Source organism: Papio anubis, chromosome 6 (genome assembly GCF_008728515.1).
Source record: "Papio anubis isolate 15944 chromosome 6, Panubis1.0, whole genome shotgun sequence".
In the NCBI taxonomy this organism is placed as follows: domain Eukaryota; kingdom Metazoa; phylum Chordata; class Mammalia; order Primates; family Cercopithecidae; genus Papio; species Papio anubis.
Window position 1 is genome coordinate 152,493,179 of NC_044981.1, and position 20,306 is coordinate 152,513,484.

At 40.5% G+C, this 20,306-nt stretch overlaps 1 protein-coding gene and 1 pseudogene across 9 annotated transcripts in view; one reads left to right on the forward strand and one right to left on the reverse strand.

Moving 5' to 3' along the window:
* CDK19 (cyclin dependent kinase 19) overlaps positions 1 to 20,306 on the forward strand; it is a 217,264-nt gene that overhangs the window by 164,991 nt on the left and 31,967 nt on the right. For all 9 annotated transcript variants that reach the window (XM_009206271.4, XM_009206272.4, XM_003898309.5 and 6 more), the window contains one exon: positions 16,860 to 16,917. In XM_009206271.4, coding sequence (XP_009204535.1) covers positions 16,860 to 16,917 — 58 coding nt within the window. The remainder of the gene's footprint in view (positions 1 to 16,859; positions 16,918 to 20,306) is intronic.
* LOC108585631 lies at positions 8,233 to 15,754 on the reverse strand (annotated as a pseudogene).

Here is a 20,306-nt window from a genome sequence, read left to right on the forward strand (position 1 = left end):
TTTTTTTTTTTTTTTTTTCCGAGACAGAGTTTTGCTCTTATTGCCCAGGGTGGAAAGCAATGGCGTGATCTTGGCTCACCATAACCTACCCCTCCCAGGTTAAAACGATTCTCCTGCCTTAGCTTCCCGTGTGACTGGGATTACAGGCATGCACCACCATGCACGGCTACTTTTTTGTATTTTTAATAGAGGCGGGGTTTCTCCATGTTGGTCAGGCTGGTCTTGAACTCCTGAACTCAGGTGATCTGCCCGCCTTGGCCTCCCAAAGTTCTGGGATTACAGGCACGAGCCACTGCACGCAGCCATCTTCTTTTCAAATTGGGAACTTGCCTGTCAGAGGACACTCATACCTTACCCCATAGCTGGATAGATTATGAGTACAAACCATTGGCAATTTAGCTCATTCACTTAATTGTTTACTCATTCCACAAATATGTATTAAACACAGTCTGTACCTAGTTCTTGGCAGACATATAAAGTTGTGACAGAATGATTCTCCCTGCCCTCTAGGAAGTTGCAATCACAATGATCAGATTCTCTATATTTTAAATCACCTACTGTCTAATCAATGAAGTTGTTTTAAGGGGTAAGCAGTTATGATAGACTAATGCTATTAGCCAATAACTGTTTGCTTAAGAAAAAAAGAAGAAACAGGCATAGATTTTACTCTTAGGTAGTTCTTTGCCCTATTTGTTACAGTGCAGAATCTTATTTGTTCAGGGCAAACAATGAAGAACAGTGTAAAGAAAGGAGCATGAACTGAGGGTTTTTTCCTGGGAATGTACGTTTGTATCAAATGTGAGGAAAGTTGTGTCACCACTAACAATATTTAAATAAAAATATGGTTGTAGCCATTAATATCAAGCCTGCAGTGTTCATTGTTTCAGAAACTAGTCCGATTGATATTCTGATTGTCTCTGTTCCTATTATTCAGGATTGTAGACAATTGTGTTTGTCTTTTTCTCTCTTTATTGGTACTGATAAGAGTCATATTATGAGTTTCATATTTTTGTCCCAAATGTCCTGGGGTGGGAGAAAGCAAGTGTAGTAGAAAGATTGTATATCTTTAGGCTGTGCTACTCATAATGTGCCAATTAACTGAAATATATTTAACCCTGTGAAAAAATTGATTCTATAGAAGGAAAAAGCAAATCTGAAGTACATGTAAAGTATAATGAATATAAATTCAAGCATTAACTAAATTCTGCTAAAATGCAGACATTTCAGGAATAGCTTCTGAGTAATCATGTTACTTATCACATTATTTCCCTGACTTTTGCCTTTAAAATACAATTTAACTAAAATGAACCCTGGGCATTGGTTTCTCTATCTGATTTTATTGCCAATAACTTAAATGTGAGGCATCCAACTCTTGCCATTTCTACTGTTTCTATGGTAACCAAAGTGTGCAAACCCAGCAGTATCACTTTCTTTCACAGCTGGCATTTTGTGTTCACAGTAAGAAGAGGAGTTTTAGTAAAGCATAGTCTGTGTTAATTGGGATGTAACTAGGTCAGAACAATTTTGGTATCCTTTCTTCATCCTTTTAGGTTTTTTGTGTGGGTGAAGGTGTGTGTATGCATGAACTGTAGTTTTCTTTGTTTTTTTTTTAAAAAAATGTGTACTTTCACTCAAATTAATCACTGTTAGTCTTTTGAAAATTAAGCATAACATCTGCAAACACAACTTAGTATAGAATCTTGAGGATTGGATGGAGTTGCCCTGAGACTTGACCCATAGCCTTGTATACCCTTGAATATTTCCGTTAAGAAAGATGAAATGATGGATATGAAAATTCTTTGAAAAATTAAGCACACTTTGATGGTGATTATTTGTTCATTTGTATTTTAAAACATCAAGTTTCATATTTTGAAACATCAAGTATCTTGAGACCTTAACATTTATTTACGTGTTCTAAAGGGAACAGGCAATCCCAGTAAAGAAATGCACATTTAAAAATGACTTCCCTCTGCAATTCCAGGTCTTAACTTGACTACAGGAGCCCTTCTCTGTGGTTACTGCCCAAGCTCTAGGTTCGGTTCTCAAACTACAAAAGAGCTCATAAGCTACTACTCCCCTAAATGATGTCACTGCCTCTGCCCTCATCTCAGACTTTACATGGAGAGTCCACACTTAGAGCTTCCATAGGCTTCAAGTATGTTAAATCAAAGGTATTCTCTACTAACTTCAATACTAGAAAAGAGATATTCCTCTTTTCTCTCTCTTTGTGTCTTTATTCCATTGTGTTACTTACATTCTCTGTTTCGACATAGAGTGACCGTAAGAACTTCTATCAAGCGATAGCTGAGTGATCTAAAACCACCTCCTGTACTACTTGCATTCAGCAGCTTATAATCTATGTTCATTTCTTACATGAAGCAATTTTTGCTCTCAGATCTCATACTTCATAGTGTTTTTATCTCACTATCTTTATTTTTAAAGGGTTTAAGCTCAAACTTAAGGAATGAAAAATAATAAAAAAATAAGATAGCTTATTTGATCATTTTACAATTAAAAAAATTGTTACGTCCCCCAGAGATCCCATTCTCGTTAAGGCTTTCAAAAGTGTCCTCTAAATCTTCCTTTACCGTTTCCCCGTTTATTTGGATCTCATTTACTGTGTCTGACTTCTGTAAATGCACAGAAATTATTTTTCGGAATCACTTATGACCCAGTTGTCCATTCCAGAGGCCTCTTCTCAGCTTTCATTATGTTGCACCTGATGGCTACTTCTTCCTTTTTAGGTTCTCTTAGCTTCGAGAACCCTGTGCTGTCTAGGTTTTCTTACCTTTGTTTTCTTTTTTATCTTATTTATTTTATTTTTTATGTTTTTGGTTTTCTTACCTTTGATGTTCCTTCACAGGATCTTTCTCTTTTTTTTCTTTATTTGTTTTTTTTTTGTTGTTGTTGTTTGTTTGTTTGTTTTTTGAGATAGGATCTCGCTCTGTTGCCCAGGCTGGAGTGCAGTGGCGTGATCTCAGCTCACTGCAACCTCCACGTCCCAGGTTCAAGCAATTCTCCCTTCACAGAATCTTTCACTGACTCTTGTTCCTCCAACCTCCCTTTATTCTCTTTTGCTTCCTTCGTTTATTTATTTATTATTTCTTTCTTAGACTGAAGAAGCTAAGAAATGCTAAATAAACTAAAACTGTAGTTAAAAATCTTTCTTAGAAAACATCAACCCCAGATGATCTTAGAGGCAGGTTCTCAAAATTTTCAACTGATTGTTTTGATATTATTCAAACATTGTCAAATAATAGAGAAAGGGGGAATGCTCCAAACATATTCTAGAAAGCCAGTATAATCTTGATAGCAAAACCAGACAAAGTATGAAAAAGAAAAATTTCAGGCCAACCTCACCTGTGAGTATAGTTGTAAAAATATTAAACAAAATACTAGTAAACCAAATCCAGGAATACGCGTGTATTTTTTTTAGAGATAGGGTTTTCGCCATGTTGCCCAGGCTGGTTTCAAACTCCTGAGCACAAGCGATCTGCCCTTCTCGGCCTCCCATAGTACTGGGATTACAGACTTGTGCCATCATGCCTGGCCTATTTTTATTATATGTTTTAAAATGCCATTTCTCTAATTATAAGCAATACCAAAATAGACAAAATCAAACATTATAGAAATATTTAGTGTACTAGAAGTGATAATCTCTTCAAATCATCTGCCATCAGAAATTGGGCAGAAGGAAAGATAGAGAGAGAGAGAGAGAGAGAGAGAGAGAGATGATAGACGGATAGATAGTACATCTATTTCAACTGTTTAAAAATTATGGGGAAGACAAGATAATATAACAAGTGATGCTAATCCTAGTCATGTAAAACCCGAAGTCTCTCCAAGTTGTGTGATTCTGTATAGCTGACAACCCCCTTCCCAACCCTTTGCCTGACCTCTCAATTTCTGGTCCTTACTCTCCTCTTCTCACATTGACCTCTTTGCTCTTTCTCTCATTAGCCAGTCTGTTAGCTCACCCAGGTTTTTCCTAACTGCTCTCAACACCATGACCTTGCCCTTGCCCTTGCCCTTGCCCTCCTGCAAACCTTGTAGCAGTAGCAGTCCTCCCCAACTGCCAAAGCAAAGGCCAGAAGGTGCTCAAGAACCTGCCCAATTCTGGGACTAAAATGACTTGGATGAAAACAGAACCATTTGAAACAGCAAGCAAGCCCTTCCTTGGATTTCCTCTCTTTATAATTACCATCTCTGTATCACTCTATTTTTCCTGACCCCTCCTATTCTTCTTAGTCTTGTCTCCAGTTCACCAGGTATCCCCTCTTTTGCTTCGGACCTTCCAGCTTGCTCCTCGCTCTGCCAGGACTGTCCTTCCCTTAGACACCCAGCTGACTCAGGTCTTATTCCAAATGTTACCTTCTCAAAGAGGCTTTCTCTGAAGAATCTAAAATAATGCTTAAATAATGCTGACAATTATACCCTCCCAACCTACTCCCAACAATGCCTGTCTCCATGCCTTGCTTTATTTTTTGTCTCTGTTATCTTCTTATTATATGATACATATACAAGAATATTTGGAATATTTATGGATGTTACAAAGCATAAAAATACAGTAAACTGTTGAGAACCTGTCACTTTACCCAGTAAGTGGAAGGTTACCAGTAGCAAGCTTATGTTTATGTTTCTCCCATTCTATCCTGCCTCCTCTGAAGAGGTAACATATATCTTGGATTTTGAATCTATTACTGTCTTCTACTTAAAGAGCTATCACATTTTTATAAGTGTCTAAACAGTATATTCTTTAGCTTTGTCTGGTTTTAAGCTTTATGAAATGGCATCCTGTTCTATATAGTCTTAAATCTTGCTTTTTTTAACCCAACAAAATGCTTCTAAGATTTGAACATGTTTTTACATTTATTTGTAATTCAGTGATTTTTTTATTGCTATATTAAAATTCATTGTGTGACTCTACCACAGTTTTAAAAAAAATTACAATCTGGCATTTTTAAAAATGACATTACTGATTCTAAGGCTATATACAGTTGTTCCTTTTGCAAGGTCATGCCAAATTGTTTTCCAAAGAAGTTGTACAAACAACTATTCTGCCACTAGCTATGTACTGGAATTCTGACTGACCTGCTTCCTATTCAGTATTCTAAATTTTGAACCCATCTAGTAGGTATGAAATGGTATCTCATTGTGATCTTAATTTATATTTCCCTCATTATTGATGAGGTTGAACATCTTTTTATATGTGTATTGGTTAAACCTGTCTGTGCTTTAGTTAAATGCCTGTTCAGACATTTTACCTGTTTTTCTATTTTGTCGTTTTTCATATTGACTTGTAGGAGTTCTTTATTTTGGATACTGAATCTTTGTTGCTTATATGTGTTGTGTATATTTCTGCCAGTTTGTGCTTTGTCATTTATTTGCTTTATCTTTTGATAATTGGAAGTTATTTTAATATAGCCAAATTTATCAGTCTTTTCTTTTATGATTAGGGTTTTTTTTTTTTGTATCTTGTTTAAGAAATTCTTCCCTAACTTAGGATCAAAAAGATGTTCTATATTTTTCTCCAAAAGTTTTAAAGTTTTGCTTTTCACATCTGCCTAAAATTGATGTGTTTATGGTATGAAGTGAAGATTCATTTAATTGATTTTTTCCACATTTGAATGACTTGTTGTACCAACACCATTTATTGAACAGATCCTCCTTTCTCTGCTGATCTCAGGTTTCCCTTCTCTTGGTATCATGATTCCATTGAGGGTCTCCGCTCTATCCCGCTGATCAATTTGTTCCATAGGAGCAAAATCCCCGATGGGATTTTGATTGAAATTACTATAAATGGAATTTACAGATAAGTATGGGGAGAATCGATTTTTTTTTTTTTTTCTGTATTGAATCTTCTTATCTATATACATGGGTTAATTTATTTAAGACTTTTAAAATGTCATTTAAGATTAGGTTTCGGCCAGGCACGGAGGCCCACGCATGTAATCACAGCACTTTGAGAGGCCAAGGGGATCACGAGGTTAGGAGTTCAAGACCAGCCTGACCAACATGGTGAAACCCCATCTCTACTAAAAATACAAAAATTAGCCAGGTGTGGTGGCGGGCGCCTGTAATCCCAGCTACTCAGAAGGCTGAGGCAGGAGAATCGCTTGAACCTGGAAGGCAGAGGTTGCAGTCAGCCAAGATAACGCCACTGCACTCCAGCCTGGGCGACAGCAAGACTCCGTCTCAAAATAAAAAGATAAGGTTTCATGGTGTTCTGCATACCAGTCTTGTACATTCTTTGATATATTTATTCCTAGGCATTGTATGGTTTTTCTTGCTATAGAAGTGTTACCTTTGAAAAATTATATTCCCTAGCTCTTTTTTTCCTGGTATGTAGAAATACAATTGACTCTTTCATTTTATTCAGTTAGCCAGACAGCTTGCTAAGCTCTGTTACTATTGCCAACAATTTGTCTGTAAATACTTCGGTTTTCCATGTAGATAATTATAGCATCTGCAAATAACAATACTTTTGTTTCTGCAGTCTATATGCCTTTAATTATTGTTTTATAGTACCAGGTTTATATTACAATGTTGATTTTAGAAGTGGTGATGGTAGGCATTCTTGTATTATTTCTGATTTTAAAGGAAATGCTTCTAATGTTTCCTTCTTAATTTTTTGGTGTGTGCCTGTTGTCAGGTTAAGGTAGATTTTTTCTAGCCTAACTTGCTGAAAATTTATCATGAATGGGTGTTAAATTCTATCACCTGTTTTTTCCCCCAAGCATCTATCAAGATGATTTTATCATTTTCTTCTTTAGTCTGTTCATATGGTGATAAACTTACATAGATTTTCTCATATTAAGCCATTTGGATGGATTTCGTTTACTAATATTTTGTTAAATATTTTTACAGCTATATGCATGAGTAAGGTTGGCCTGAAGTTTTTCTTTTTCATTCTTTGGTTTTGCTACCAACATTATATTGACCTTCTAGAATATGTTTGGAGCATTTCATCGTTTTCTGTTATGTGACAGTGTTTGAATCATATTGAAACAATCCGTTTGTTGAAAATTTTGAGAACTTGCCTTTAAAATCATCCGTGGTTGGTGTTTTCTCAGAAGGATTTTTAACTACAGTTTTAGTTTATTTAGCATTTCTTAGTTTCTTCAGTTTTTGTAATTCATTGTGAATCAATTTGTAGGTTACATTTTTGACTTTATTTACATTTTCAAATTAATAAAGTTATTCATGGGATTTTTAAATTTTTCTGTTCTCTACTGGATCTAATATGGTTTATTTGCACTTTTTCTCTTCTTGCTCCAGTTGTCCCAAAGGCTTCGTAACTCTCTCTGGTTCATGGATTTCTACCTTTTATCTTCCCCCCCGCCCTCGCCCCCGCCCCTCTTCACCTCCTTTGTGGTTCTAAAACACCAGAGGAAGGAGGGGCTTGGGTTTCGCTGGTTCTGCTTAGAAACATCATGGCTTTCTATTCCATTGTTGGGGGGAAGGAGTGCGCGGAGGTCCCAGCCCACGAGGGCGACTTTGGTGATGTCCCTGGTCTCTTGCTGCATAGACGAGGCTGGGGTGCAAGGAGAGAGACGCCGTCGCACGCTTCGAGGTTACTGGCCAGCCAGACCCGAGCCGGACGGTGCGCTACCTCGTGTCACCACCAGGGGGCGATTGTTCCCGCTGGCTTTTCCTTTGGGGGTCTTAGAGGGGAGTGCAGGGGTAGGGAGGCAAGAGGGTGTAGACAGCACAGAAATAGTGTGGGGTCGCGGTGGGTGAAGCAAGATCGTGAAGGCCTGGGGCCATAGGCGGAGACCTTCCTCTGTCTCTGTGGGGAGTCCTTGTGGCCACGAGAATTTCAGGATCCTGGGTTCCCCCTAGAAGACTGGAGGGTGGCGGTCACACGGACCGAGGCAACAGTTACAGCGGCGGGAGATTTTCCTTCTCTCACCTGCCAGGGAGCTCTTCTTACCACTTGGGAGGACCAGGAAACACTGCTGCCTTCCAAGGTTTGCGCGCCACCCTGCGATGGGTCAGACGCCAGAACTCACCTATGCGCAGTGGAATGGGAGAGGCAGCCGAGGTGGGTTAACTGCATCGATAGGGACGGCTCTGAGCCCCTGTCCCTAAGCCCAGAAATGGACGAGTTTCCAGAAATTCCCAGAGGGGTATATAGCAAAGCCAAAGGGAAAAGGGAGTAGTAAAACTAACTTTGTCTTTCCCGAATCCCCGCTCCCCGCCCCCTCCGCCGTTGGCCCGGGTGCCCCCCTGCAGGCGGCCGTACTCAGCACGACTTCAGCACCTTCAGTGACAGGTGGAGGCGCACGTCGGTTTCCCAGGGCACCACGCTGGCACGGAACCAGCTGGGCTCCGCCTTTTGGGCTTCCTGGATGAGGCGGTGCATGGGGTCGCCGCGGCGCGGGAAGGCCACGTCGCCGCCCGCTAGCAGCCCCATGGGGCAGAAGTCGTTGGCGCTGTCGCTCCTGTGGAAGAGGCGCTGGAAGTGCATGCCGTCGTGGGCCCGCTCACGCAGGTAGTCGCTGAGCACCTTGTGCTTGCACATGTTGGCGGGGCAGCGCGCGCAACTGTGTGTGTGGAACGGCCGCAGAGCCAGTTGTCCCCGCGGGTCAGACCCCGACTAATTGCCGAGGATGCGGCGGAACAGGCTGTGGTGGCCGGTGGCGCGCAGCGCGCTCTCCATGCCAAAGGTGTTGGCATCAGAGATGAGAATCACTTCGAAGCAGGTGCCCTGCTTAGCCAGAAACTGCAGCGGTCGCCCATGCCTGGCGACAAAGGGATGGCTTCGTAGATGGCGCGCAGGTCCCGCGACCGCGCACCTTGCTTGCCCAGGTACTTGAAGACACGCTGCAAGTACTCGTAGAAGCTCATCGCGGTAGGTGGCTCGCAGGCTCTCCTGCAGCTGCTGGCCTGGCACGGTTCGCACGATTGAGTCGTCACTGTTTTTGTCCACGGTAGTCTCGTGGAAGTCGAAGGTCAGGAGGAAGCGCGGCCCGCCATGCTCGGCCATCCCGCGGTCCCTAGATAGGCACCGGAGGCCAGAAACGGGAAAACAGCTGCTCAGTGTCCATGCATCACCGTGGGCACCACCTGTAGGGACTCTGTTGGCCTCCAACCATCGTCAAGAGTTCGGGAATTGGAGGGGACGCAGTGTCTTATCCACCCCCGGATTTCTGGGCTCCAGCTCACGAGTCCCTCCAGTACCGAGGGACCACGGACGATGTGCGTCTGAACCGACCCCTCACTTGCCGCCGCCCCGCAATCCTACCCTTTATCTTTCTACTTCTACTTTCTTTTGGTTTATTCTGTTGAACTTTTCTCTCTTTCTCTATTTTTTAAACTTCTTGAGCACATAACTTATTCTCAGCCTTTCTCTCTTACTAACATAAATATTTAAGGCTATACATTTTCCTTGTAAGTACTGTATTAGATGCCTTCTACAAAGTTTTGGTAGATAGTATTTTCATTATTTCAGTTCTGAGCATTTTAAACTTTTTATGGTTTCTCCTTTTACTCTGAATAATTTAGAAATATTTAAAAATTTTCAAATATATAGATTTTACATTTATAGTTTTGTAATTGACTTTCACCTTAATTGTATTGTGGTCTGAGAACATCGTCTGTTTGATAAAAAAAAAAATTCTTGAAATTTCTTGAGAGCTGCTAGTATATGATCAGTATTTGTAAATGTTCCATGTGTGCTTGAGAAAAATGTGTACTCTCTAATTATTGGGTAGAAAGTTGTATATATGCTCTCTAGGTCATCCTAGTTAATTGTGTCCTTTGGATAGTCTGCATTTTACTAATCTTTTGTCTGTTTGACATATGAATAATTGAGAAAAGTATGTTATCATTGGCCTTTTTACTCCCTGAAGTTATATTAATTTTTGTTTCACATTATTATTATTATTTTGAGACGGAGTCTCGCTCTGTGGCCCAGGCTGGAGTGCGGTGGCACGATCTCTGCTCACTGCAAGCTCCACCTCCCGGGTTCACGTCCTTCTCCTGCCTCAGCCTCCCGAGTAGCTGGGACTACAGGCGCCCGCCACCTCGCCCGGCTAGTTTTTTGTATTTTTTTAGTAGAGACGGGGTTTCACCGTATTAGCCAGGATGGTCTCGATCTCCTGACCTCGTGATCCACCCGTCTTGGCCTCCCAAAGTGCTGGGATTACAGGCTTGAGCCACCGCGCCCGGCCCACATTATATTTTTTAAGTACGTAACAGGTTTAGGATTTAATGCCTCTTCTTGGTGGGTGAATTGAACTTTGTATCCTTATATGGTGACCATCTCTAGCCTTGTTGTTTTTTTTTTTTTTTTTTTTAGAAATTTTAAAATTTTTACAGGCACATAGTAGATTTCTACCCTTTATCTTCCCCTGCCCCCCACCCCCCTTCACCTCCTTTGTAGTTGTAAAACACCAGAGGAAGGAGGGGCTTGGGTTTCGCTGGTTCTGCTTAGAAACATCATGGCTTTCTTTTCCATTGTTGGGGGGAGGGAGTGTGCGGAGGTCCCAGCCCGCGAGGGACTGGGTGTATAGTAGATGTGTATATTTATGGGTTACATGAGATATTTTGATAAAGGCATGCAATGTGTAATAATCACAAGAGGGTAAATGGGGTATCCATCACCTCAAGCATTTATCCTTTGTGTTACAAACAATCCAATTCTACTCTTTTAGGTATCTTTAAAAGTACAATTTAATTAGTATTGACTGTAGTCACCCTGTTGTGCTATCAAATACTACTTCTTATTTATTCTTTCTATTTTTTGTGCCCATTACAGCCCCAGTTCCTCCTCCCTCCTGCTCCTCCTACCCTTCCCAGCCTCTGGTAACCATATTTCTACTCTCTGTCTCCATAAAGTCAATTTTTAAAAATTTTTCTTTCTTTCTTTTGTTTTTTTTTTTTTTTTTTTTTTTTTTTTTTTTTTTGAGATGAAGTCTCGCTCTGTCACCCAGGCTGGAGTGCAGTGGCCTGATCTTAGCTCACTGCAACCTCTGCCTCCCGGATTAAAGCAGTTCTCCTGCCTCAGCCTCCCGAGTAGCTGGGACTGCAGGCGCAGGCCATCATGCCTGGCTAATTTTTGTATTTTTAGTAGAGACAGGGTTTCACCATGTTGGCGAGGCTAGTCTCAAACTCCTGACCTCGTGATCTACCCGCCTTGGCCTCCCAAAGTGCTGGGATTACAGGCGTGAGCCACCATGCCTGGCCAATTGTTTTAATTAAAAAAAATTTTTTTTTTAGAGCTGGAGTCTCACTGTGTTGCCCAGGCTGGTCTTGAAATCCTGAGTTCAAGTGATCCTCCTGCCTCAGCTTTGCAAAGTGCTGAGATCACTGTCCTGTCTTGGCTTTGCCTATAGAATAAATTCCAATTTCTTTAATGTGGTATTTTATTCCCAAAATAGTTTTCCAATTGCATTTCTACACCAAACATTCACTGTGCTTGTCACATCAGAATATATATAAACTCTCAATATGCCATGTCTGCGTATTTATGTGACTGTGTCCTTACCTGTAGGGTTCCATGAGCCTGAAAACTTTTTTGTTGTTGTTGTTTATGATTATCAAAATCTTAGTTATCCTTAGCTATAAACCCAAAATCTTAGTACCCCTTTTTTATTTATTGAGCCACTTCACCCAGCCAGTTGTTTTAATTTTTAGCTCCCACAAATAAGTGAGAGCATACCAAGTTTGTCTTTCTGTGCCTGGTTTATTTCATATAACGTAATGATCTCCAGTTCTATCCTAATAATGTTTTTGTCTTAAAAGCTATTTTGTCTGATGTTACCATAGTTGACCCAGCTTTCCTTTGGCAGTTTGCCTAATATATCTTTTAACATCCTTTTACTTTCAGCTTTTATGGTTCTTACCTTTAGGTGGACCTCTTGTAAATAGCATGGATTTTGTTTTTAATCCAATATGGAAATACCTGTGTCTTTTAGCTGGAAAATGTATTGTTTTACTCATCAGGCCTAAGTTGGTAAGTGTTTCCTCCAGAAAGGGTTTGCTTTGGCTTCTACTGGTAGCATCTACGTTTCCTTTAGTGCCCTTGAAGGTCTTGGTGATTGTGGGGTAGCAGGCTCAGCTTCCTTACCTTGCTGGTGGCCCTGGCCCAAGGCTCAGTGTCCTTGCTGCAGTGCATTATTGGCAGCTGCTCTCAGGCCTACCTTGCCTTTCCCTAACTCTCCAGCCACAAGGATACCTTATTTGGAGTGAGGGTAAAGTTTGTTATCTCTTGTGCGATCCAGGATGCTTCAAGGAATATTTCCTTTCTTTTCCTTTTCCTCTCCTTTCCCTCTCCTCTGCTGTCTCTCTCTCCCTCTTCCCCCTTTCCTTCTCCCTTTTCCTCCTCTCCCCTCCTTTCCCCTTCCTGCCCCCTCCCCTCCTCTCCTATCAAAGACAGGGTTTCTCCCAGCCTGGCCTCGAACTCCTGGGCTCAGGCAATCCTCCCACCTCAGCTTCTGGAGTAACTGGGATTCCAGGTGTAGACCACCATGCCTGGTTTGTTTCTTATATAGCATATAGCTATTCTGTTAAGGGCAGGGTCCATCAGAGCACCTAGTCAGCCATAATAACAGATGTGACAATCTTTTGTATTCGCTTTTTGTTTTCTTTTCCATGGTACTTATCAGTATATGATATGTTGTATACTTTGTATACTTATTTATTTATTGTCTTTCTCTTCTCACTAGACTGTAAGCTCCATGAGGGCAAAAATTTTTCCTGTTTTTGTTTTCTGCTGCTTCTGTAGCATCTAAATCACTACCTGTTACTTAGTTTGTGATCAAACAATATTTGTTGAATGAATGAGGATTGAGAAGATGGTGTGAAAAGGCAATACCAAGTCTTGAACTCTTTTTTCTTTTTTTGAGACAGAGTCTCACTCTTGTCGCCTAGGCTGGAATGCAGTGGTGCAATCTCGGCTCACTGCAACCTCCGCTTCCCAGGTTCAAGTGATTCTCCTGCCTCAGCCTCCTGAGTAACTGGGATTACAGGCGTACACCACCATGCCCGGCTAATTTTTGTATTTTTAGTAGAGACGAGGTTTTACCATGTCGGTCAGGCTGGTCTCGAACTCCTGACTTCATGATCCACCCGCCTCAGCCTCCCAAAGTGCTGGGATTACAGGCATGAGCCACCGTGCCCAGCCAAGTCTTGAACCCTTACCTTGAAATGCTTTTGTATGTTCCTTTATGACCATTTTCACAAGTTAGGGTGTCCTTACTTTTCCCTAAACTATTTTAGCCACTTCAAACTGGCCTCTCTGTCTCTATTTTGTCATCCATCCATCCTTTCCAATCATCCTTCATATGGCTATCAGACTTTCTTCCTATAGATATGATTATCTCACTGTCCTGTCTTGGCTTGCCTATAGAATAAATTCCAATTTTTAAATTTTTTTTATTTTTATTTATTTATTTATTTATTTTTGAGACAGAATTTTGCTCTTGTTGCCCAGGCTGGAGTGCAATGGTATGATCTTGACTCACTGCAACCTCTGCCTCCTGGGTTCAAGCAATTCTCCTGCCTTAGCCTCCCAAGTAGCTGGGATTACAGGTGTGCACCACCATGCCCGGCTAAATTTTTTTATATTTTTAGTAGAGATGGGGTTTCACCATGTTGTTCAGGCTGGTCTCAAACTCCTGATCTCAAGTGATCCACCCGCCTCAGCCTCCTAAAGTGCTGGGATTACAGGCGTGAGCCACTGTGCCCGGCCTCTAATTTCCTTAATCTGGTATTTTATTCCCAATATAGTTTTCCAGTTGCATTTCTACACCAAACATTCACTGCTCTTGTCACATCAAAATATGTATAGGCTCTTAATATGCCATGTCTGTGTTTTTATGTCCTTACCTGTGGGGTTCCATGAGCCTGAAAAGTTTTTTTTGTTGTTTATGCTTATCCAAATCTTAGTTATCCTCACTTAAAGTCATCCACAGTCATCTTCCTAAAGACTGTACTGATGTTCAATGAAACGAATCATCCATTCCATGCAGTTTTTCTTTCTATATTGTTACTTTTCATAATCTGCCCTCTGCCTCCTCTCTTCTCCTTTCTTTTCTTCTTGTTGGAGTCTACTCTATTGCCCAGGCTAGAGTACAGTGGCGCAATCTCAGCTTACCTCAACATCCACCTCCAGGGTTCAAGCGATTCTCCTGCCTCAGCCTCCCAAGTAGCTGGGACTACAGGCACACACCACCATGCCCAGCTAATTTTTGCATTTTTAGTAGAAATGGGGTTTCACCATGTTGACCAGGTCGGTCTTGAACTCCTGACCTCAGGTGATCCACATGCTTCTGCCTTCCAAAAGTGCCTGGGATTACAAGTGTGAGCCACTGTGCCCAGCCTCTGCCTTGTAGTCTTCAAAGCTGTCTGTCTTTTCCTCCTGGATTTAAGCGCCTTAAAGTTAAGAACTTCATGTTTTATTTCTTGTTGTTTCCTAAAGGCCTGAAGTACAACACTTTATACATAATGGACCTTTGATAAATAGTTTTTTCTTTCTAGTAGGGTGAACCAATCTCATCTCATGTTTTCAGGTATCACACTCCAGTGATGATAACTTTCAAATCCAAATCTTCCTCTTCTCATTCCTCTGGCTAGTATGACTTAGGCATCTCACATTTCTCAAACTCTTTCATTTTATTTATTATTTTTTGAGACGGGGTCTCACTTTGTTGCCCAGGCTTGAGTGCAATGGCACGATCACAACTCACTGTAGCCTCAACCTCCTGGGCTCAAGCAGTCCTCTCACCTCAGCCTCCCAAGTAGCTGGGACCACAGGCATGTGCCACCATGCCTGGATAATTTTTGTCTCTCCATGTTGCCTAGGCTGGTCTTAAACTCCTGGGCTTAAACGATCCTCCTGCTTCGACTTCCCAAAGTACTGGGATTACAGGTTTGAGCTACCATGCCTAACCATTTTTCAAGCTCAATATGTTGTCTCCTCTTTATTGTTCCTTATTTTTAAACCATTTCCTCTTACAACTTTTCTATGTCCATAAGAGGCACCATTATTCTTCCAGTCACATAAACTTAAAACCTTGGTAAAATCTTTACCACCCTTTTTCTTACTCTTTTAACTTAAGCCAGTCACAAAGTCCTGTTAATTTTCTCCTCTAAAATGCTTCTCAGCTGCATACCTCCCTCGCCATTTCTGCTGACAAGACATTGGACAGAGCTCTTACCACCCCACACCCAGTTCCACTTCCTCCTCCTCTCCTGTAAACTTACTGACTGTAATATAATGGTCCAATTACTTCACTTGGCATTTTAGACTATCCAGAGTCTAGGTTCATCCTACTACTCTTAACGTGAGCCCTTTTCAGAATAAATTTTTTTTTTTTTTTTTTTTTTTTTTTTTTTTTGTGACAGGGTCTTGCTCTGTTACCCAGGCTGGAGTGCAGTGGCGTAATCATGGCTCATGGTAGTACCCTGGTAGCCTCAATCTCCTGGACTCAAGCAATCTTTCCACCTCAGCCTCCTGAGTAGCTGGGATTCCAGGTGCATGCCACCACACTAGGCTGTTTTTAAAAATTATTTGTAGAAACAGAATCTCACTATTTTGTGTTTTGCCCAGGCTGGCCTTGAACTCCTAGACTCAGGTGATCCTCCTGCCTCGGCCTCCCAAAGTCCTGGGATAACAGGTGTGAGCCACTGCACCTGGCCGAAGTCAGACTTCTGTGTCTTATGCATACCTGGTCATATCCTTTTTCCACTCCTTGTGGTGTCCTTGCCCTTCCTCTGCTGTGCCATGATGGTTCCTGTTCAATTTCATATCCGTCTAATGGACACCATTCCCACTTCCATTCCCAATGAACATTTCCCTTAATGGAATCTTTAATTCATCACTTCCTCCTTTGAATTAGTTTTTTTAGTGCTTTTTGTTTTCATTGAAACATTTTTAACAATCAGCAAATTGAAAGGGATCTTTAAAGTAATTCAGCTTAATCTTGAACCCAAGACCTCAGTCTTCTCTGTAACTCATACGTGGCACTAGCTTCTAATATTATACAATGCTTCTCAGTTTTCTTTCTACTTACGTAGTAAGCATCTGGAGGTTAGGAACTTGGTTTTTACTGTGCTTTTGTTTTCCCTGTTAAAGCTTGGCATGGTTCTTTATCCTTAGAAGATACTAAAAATACATTTGTTGATTGAATAAATGAATCCAGTAAGTTAAAAACACATACATTTTCCTCCGAAGACTTTACAAAGGAGACTCACTCTCTCCCCCTTCCAAAGCCTGTCTCAACAGTTTCTCTGTTTCCAAGTGTCTATAGATAAGGGTGACTGAAAATATGGTAGATACATTTGCAGCCCACTCTTTTCTTTTTATAGTTCTGTATTAGTCTTGGTTTTTATTTTCCTGCATCTTGAAATTATATTTGGAATTTCTTTCTTTTGCATGTATGATAGCTGATGCATGAATTTTAATAGAGTTGTTGAATGCTGATCATGTTTTTCTATGGTAGTTTAGAAATATTTAGGAAGGAATATTCCATTCAACTTATTCACATGAAGGCGATTATGTTGTGGTTTGAAATTTTATATAAAATTTTTCAACCACATAAACTCTGTGCAGGTTTAAAAATTATTAGTTTTTTCTATGGGATGAATAGAAGTGATAGTTTTAATTGCTTTGTAATTATTTGTATGATATAATTTTGCAAATAAGGTGTGTTTCCATAGCAAGGATGTTTATATAAAGTTAGTGCTGACTTCAATTATGTCAAATGCTTTAACTATGTAGAGGACGCTTAATATTTGATTTAGTTTTGATGAAAATACAGAAATGATTTCTCATATGATAAGAACTTTTGTCCATTTTAGAGCATGTCAAAAGAATAAACATGGTAATTTGAATGCTCTATTTTTATTTCTAGAAACCAGCAAATATCCTAGTAATGGGAGAAGGTCCTGAGAGGGGGAGAGTCAAAATAGGTAGGTAATTATTCCTAAAATAATTTATTTAAAAACTGAAGTTAACTGCAAAGGTGGTTTCCCCTCTTAATGCCCTTATTTAGGTAGTTAATTTTAAATTTACTTTCTCTTATTATTGTTAGAAAAGATATTGGAAAATGTAGAAAGATAGTCTACAAAACTCCTAGGCTTTTTCCCAAAATAAGATTCTTTAGTTCTAAGTTGAGGCATCACTGGAAATTGACAAGTAAGTTCATAAAAGCATTCGATTCCCATACAATAACCCAAGCATGTGTTTATGTCACCACCACTGTCCTGCACAGCCACCTTAAATATAATCCTCTAAATCTTACCTTTGTTTCAGGTTTACCAAATATTCTCTTCCTGAATATTTTCCTCCCTACCGTGAGCGAATTTATTTAAACCTTCACAGGTTCTCCCTACGTCACCACACTTGGCCTGCATGTCTTGAGCCAAGTACTAACATATCTTTGCCAAATGGATATATATGTTTACAGACTCTCTTAGCTACCTCTCTTCGATTAAGGCACTAGCAGGGATCTTATTTGTATATTAAGATTTCCTTTGTAATCCTGAATGTTCTAAAAAATAATCAGCATCATTTATACCTATTACATATTTGGGGAGAAGACGAGCTAATAAATGCTTTATTCTAATTTCTTTTTTGAGACAAGAGTCTCTCTCTGTTGCCCAGGCTGGAGTGCAATGGTATGATCTTAGCTCACTGCAACCTCCGCCTCCTGGGTTTAAGCAATTTTCCCTGCCTCAGTCTCCCAAGTAGCTGCGACTCCAGGCTCCCGCCACCATGCCTGGCTAATTTTTTTGTGTATTTAATAGAGATGGGGTTTCACCATGTTGGCCAGGCTGGTCTTGAACTCCCGACCTCAGGTGATCTGCTTGCCTTGGCCTCCCAAAGTGCTGGGATTACAGGCATGAGTCACCACGCCCAGCCTATTCTAATTTCTTTTACTAGAAATTATATTTATTGAAAGTTGAATGCTTTTTAGAAATATGTTAAAATGTATTCATCAGCCTGATTTCTTTGCTATTAGAATATACCATGCTAAAGGTGATGCAAAATTGTGCTCACTTGACCCGCTACAAATTCATGCTGCCCTATTTCAAGCCTGCCCTGCTGTTTGGTTTTCTACTTCTTCAGTTAACTCCCTAGCCCAGTTGCTAAAGAAGCTGTTCTAAACCAACCCTTTTCTTTAAACACCTCTATCCTAAATTTGCTGAGATTATCAGATTCTTTCAAAAGTTTGATGTTAATTAAGTAGCTGGTAGCTTTCTTTCTCTTCCCTCCTCCACTTCCACCATACTTTCTCACTTGTCTCTATTTTTATTTTACTCTTGCACACCTTTTCTTAGGGGCATTTATTGAGTTCCTATTTTTTGCCAGATACAGGTGAAAGGGAGGTAAAGGATGGTCTCTTCTGTGAGAGACAGTAAAATGAACAGTTTACTATACATTGCAATAGGTACTTTCATATGTTACCTCATTTATTTTACACAACCACCCTCTGAAGATAAGGAAGACAATATTTAGAGAGGTTGTAGCTTCCTCAGCCTGTCAAAGCTAGAACTTGAATTCCAAGTCCTGAGGCTCTTTCCCTGCAAACATCCCTGCGTAGTGATATCAGAGCTGTCTGGTGTGACCTCACTGACCTCTACTCTTTGGCTGTACAGCCCTGCCCTTGAGAAAGCCTCTATGAAAGAGAGACTTCCCCTTCCTAAGTCCTATCTACTAGTGCCCTTCGTAGCTTCTAAATGTCTTCCTACCTTAATTAAACTCCTCATAGTACTGCCATTTTCCCCTTCTCAAGTTCCTCTTTTTCACCTTTAAACCTTCATCGTCCTCTTCCCAATTTAAAATAAATCTTGTATCTATCTTGTTTTCTTTAGCACTTGTTCTATTCATTTCCCTTTTTGTTCTTCTACTTTTAGAACACATGATGTTCTACTTACTCTAATTTGTTATAATTTGGCCTCTAATTCTATCCCTCTATCAAAAGTCCTCTCTAAAAGGACACCTGTGACCTCTGCCTTACCAAATCAAGTGGCCTGTATTAATCACCTTTCTCCTTTACTGCAGTAAACCATTTGTTCTTCTGACAGTCTGGCTTTGAGGGTGTCTTCTCCCTTGGTCTATATGACATACCATAATTCAGTTTTTCTGCCTCCCACTTTTGCTGTGACTTTGCATTTTATTCATTCTTGCCTCTTACTCCTACTAACCTATTGTTTCCAGGCACTGGCTTAGGACATGGCCTCCCTTTAAAATTACTTCTTTAGGAAATTGATAAGTTGTGGCCTCAGGATCATGGATTTATGAAAATAATTCTAAGATCTTGATGCCAGAGTCTAATCTCTCACCCTAGCTGAAGTCTTTATTTCTATTTGAATATCTCGCTGGTAACTTACCCTCCATTGTCCCAAACCAAATTCATCATCATCATCTTGTCTTCCCCTTGTTTGTTCCATTCGTCACCTTTCTCCCAGTCACCCAAATCTAATTTCTTCTCTTAGTACTCCTTAACATGAAATTCTGTACTCTGGCCGGGCCACTTAGTTACCTCACGATTAAGAGTTTTAAGATTGTAATTCTACCAAGATTAGGGATAAAACCAGGGTTAAAAATAAGAAATAATTAATGATAAAGATCTAGTGGACAATCGAGATAGTTTATTAAATGGATTTTAAATTTTGTTTTAGTAGCCACTATTTTTTTTTAAACATTAGTAATACTGATGCCTATGCCTAATGGTTTGATACAGTGTTCTTTTTTGGCTTAAAATAAAAGGATAGTTGGGCTGGGCATGGTGGCTCATGCCTGTAATCTCAGCACTTTGAGAGGCCAAGGTGGGCATATCACGAGATAAAGAGATCGAGACCATCTGGCCAACATGGTGAAACCCCGTCTCTACTGAAAATACAAAAATTAGCTGGGCATGGTGGTGTGTGCCTGTAATCCCAACTACTTGGGAGGCTGAGGCAGGAGAATCGCTTGAACGCAGGAGGCGGAGGTTGCAGTGGGCCGAGATAGCACCACTGCACTCCAGCCTGGACAACAGAGCAAGACTCCATATCCAGGGGGCGGTGGTGGGGCAAGGGAGTGGGTAAGAAAAGGATAGTTGCATGGAAAACACATTTTGCCCTTTGCTATATCTGAGCCTTCCCATTCTCAGCAACCTAAAAACTTCCCAGGCCTTACCTAAAATGCTTATTGCCTTCCTCTTTTGCTGTTCAAAATAATTCATCCTTCAGGATCCAGCCCAAGTCCCACTCTCAATTTAGTCTGCTTTTACAAATGTTTACTGTACATTGTTCCAGATAACATAATAAAGGAGAAATACACCTTCCCCCAGGGAACTTAGCATCTAGTAGAA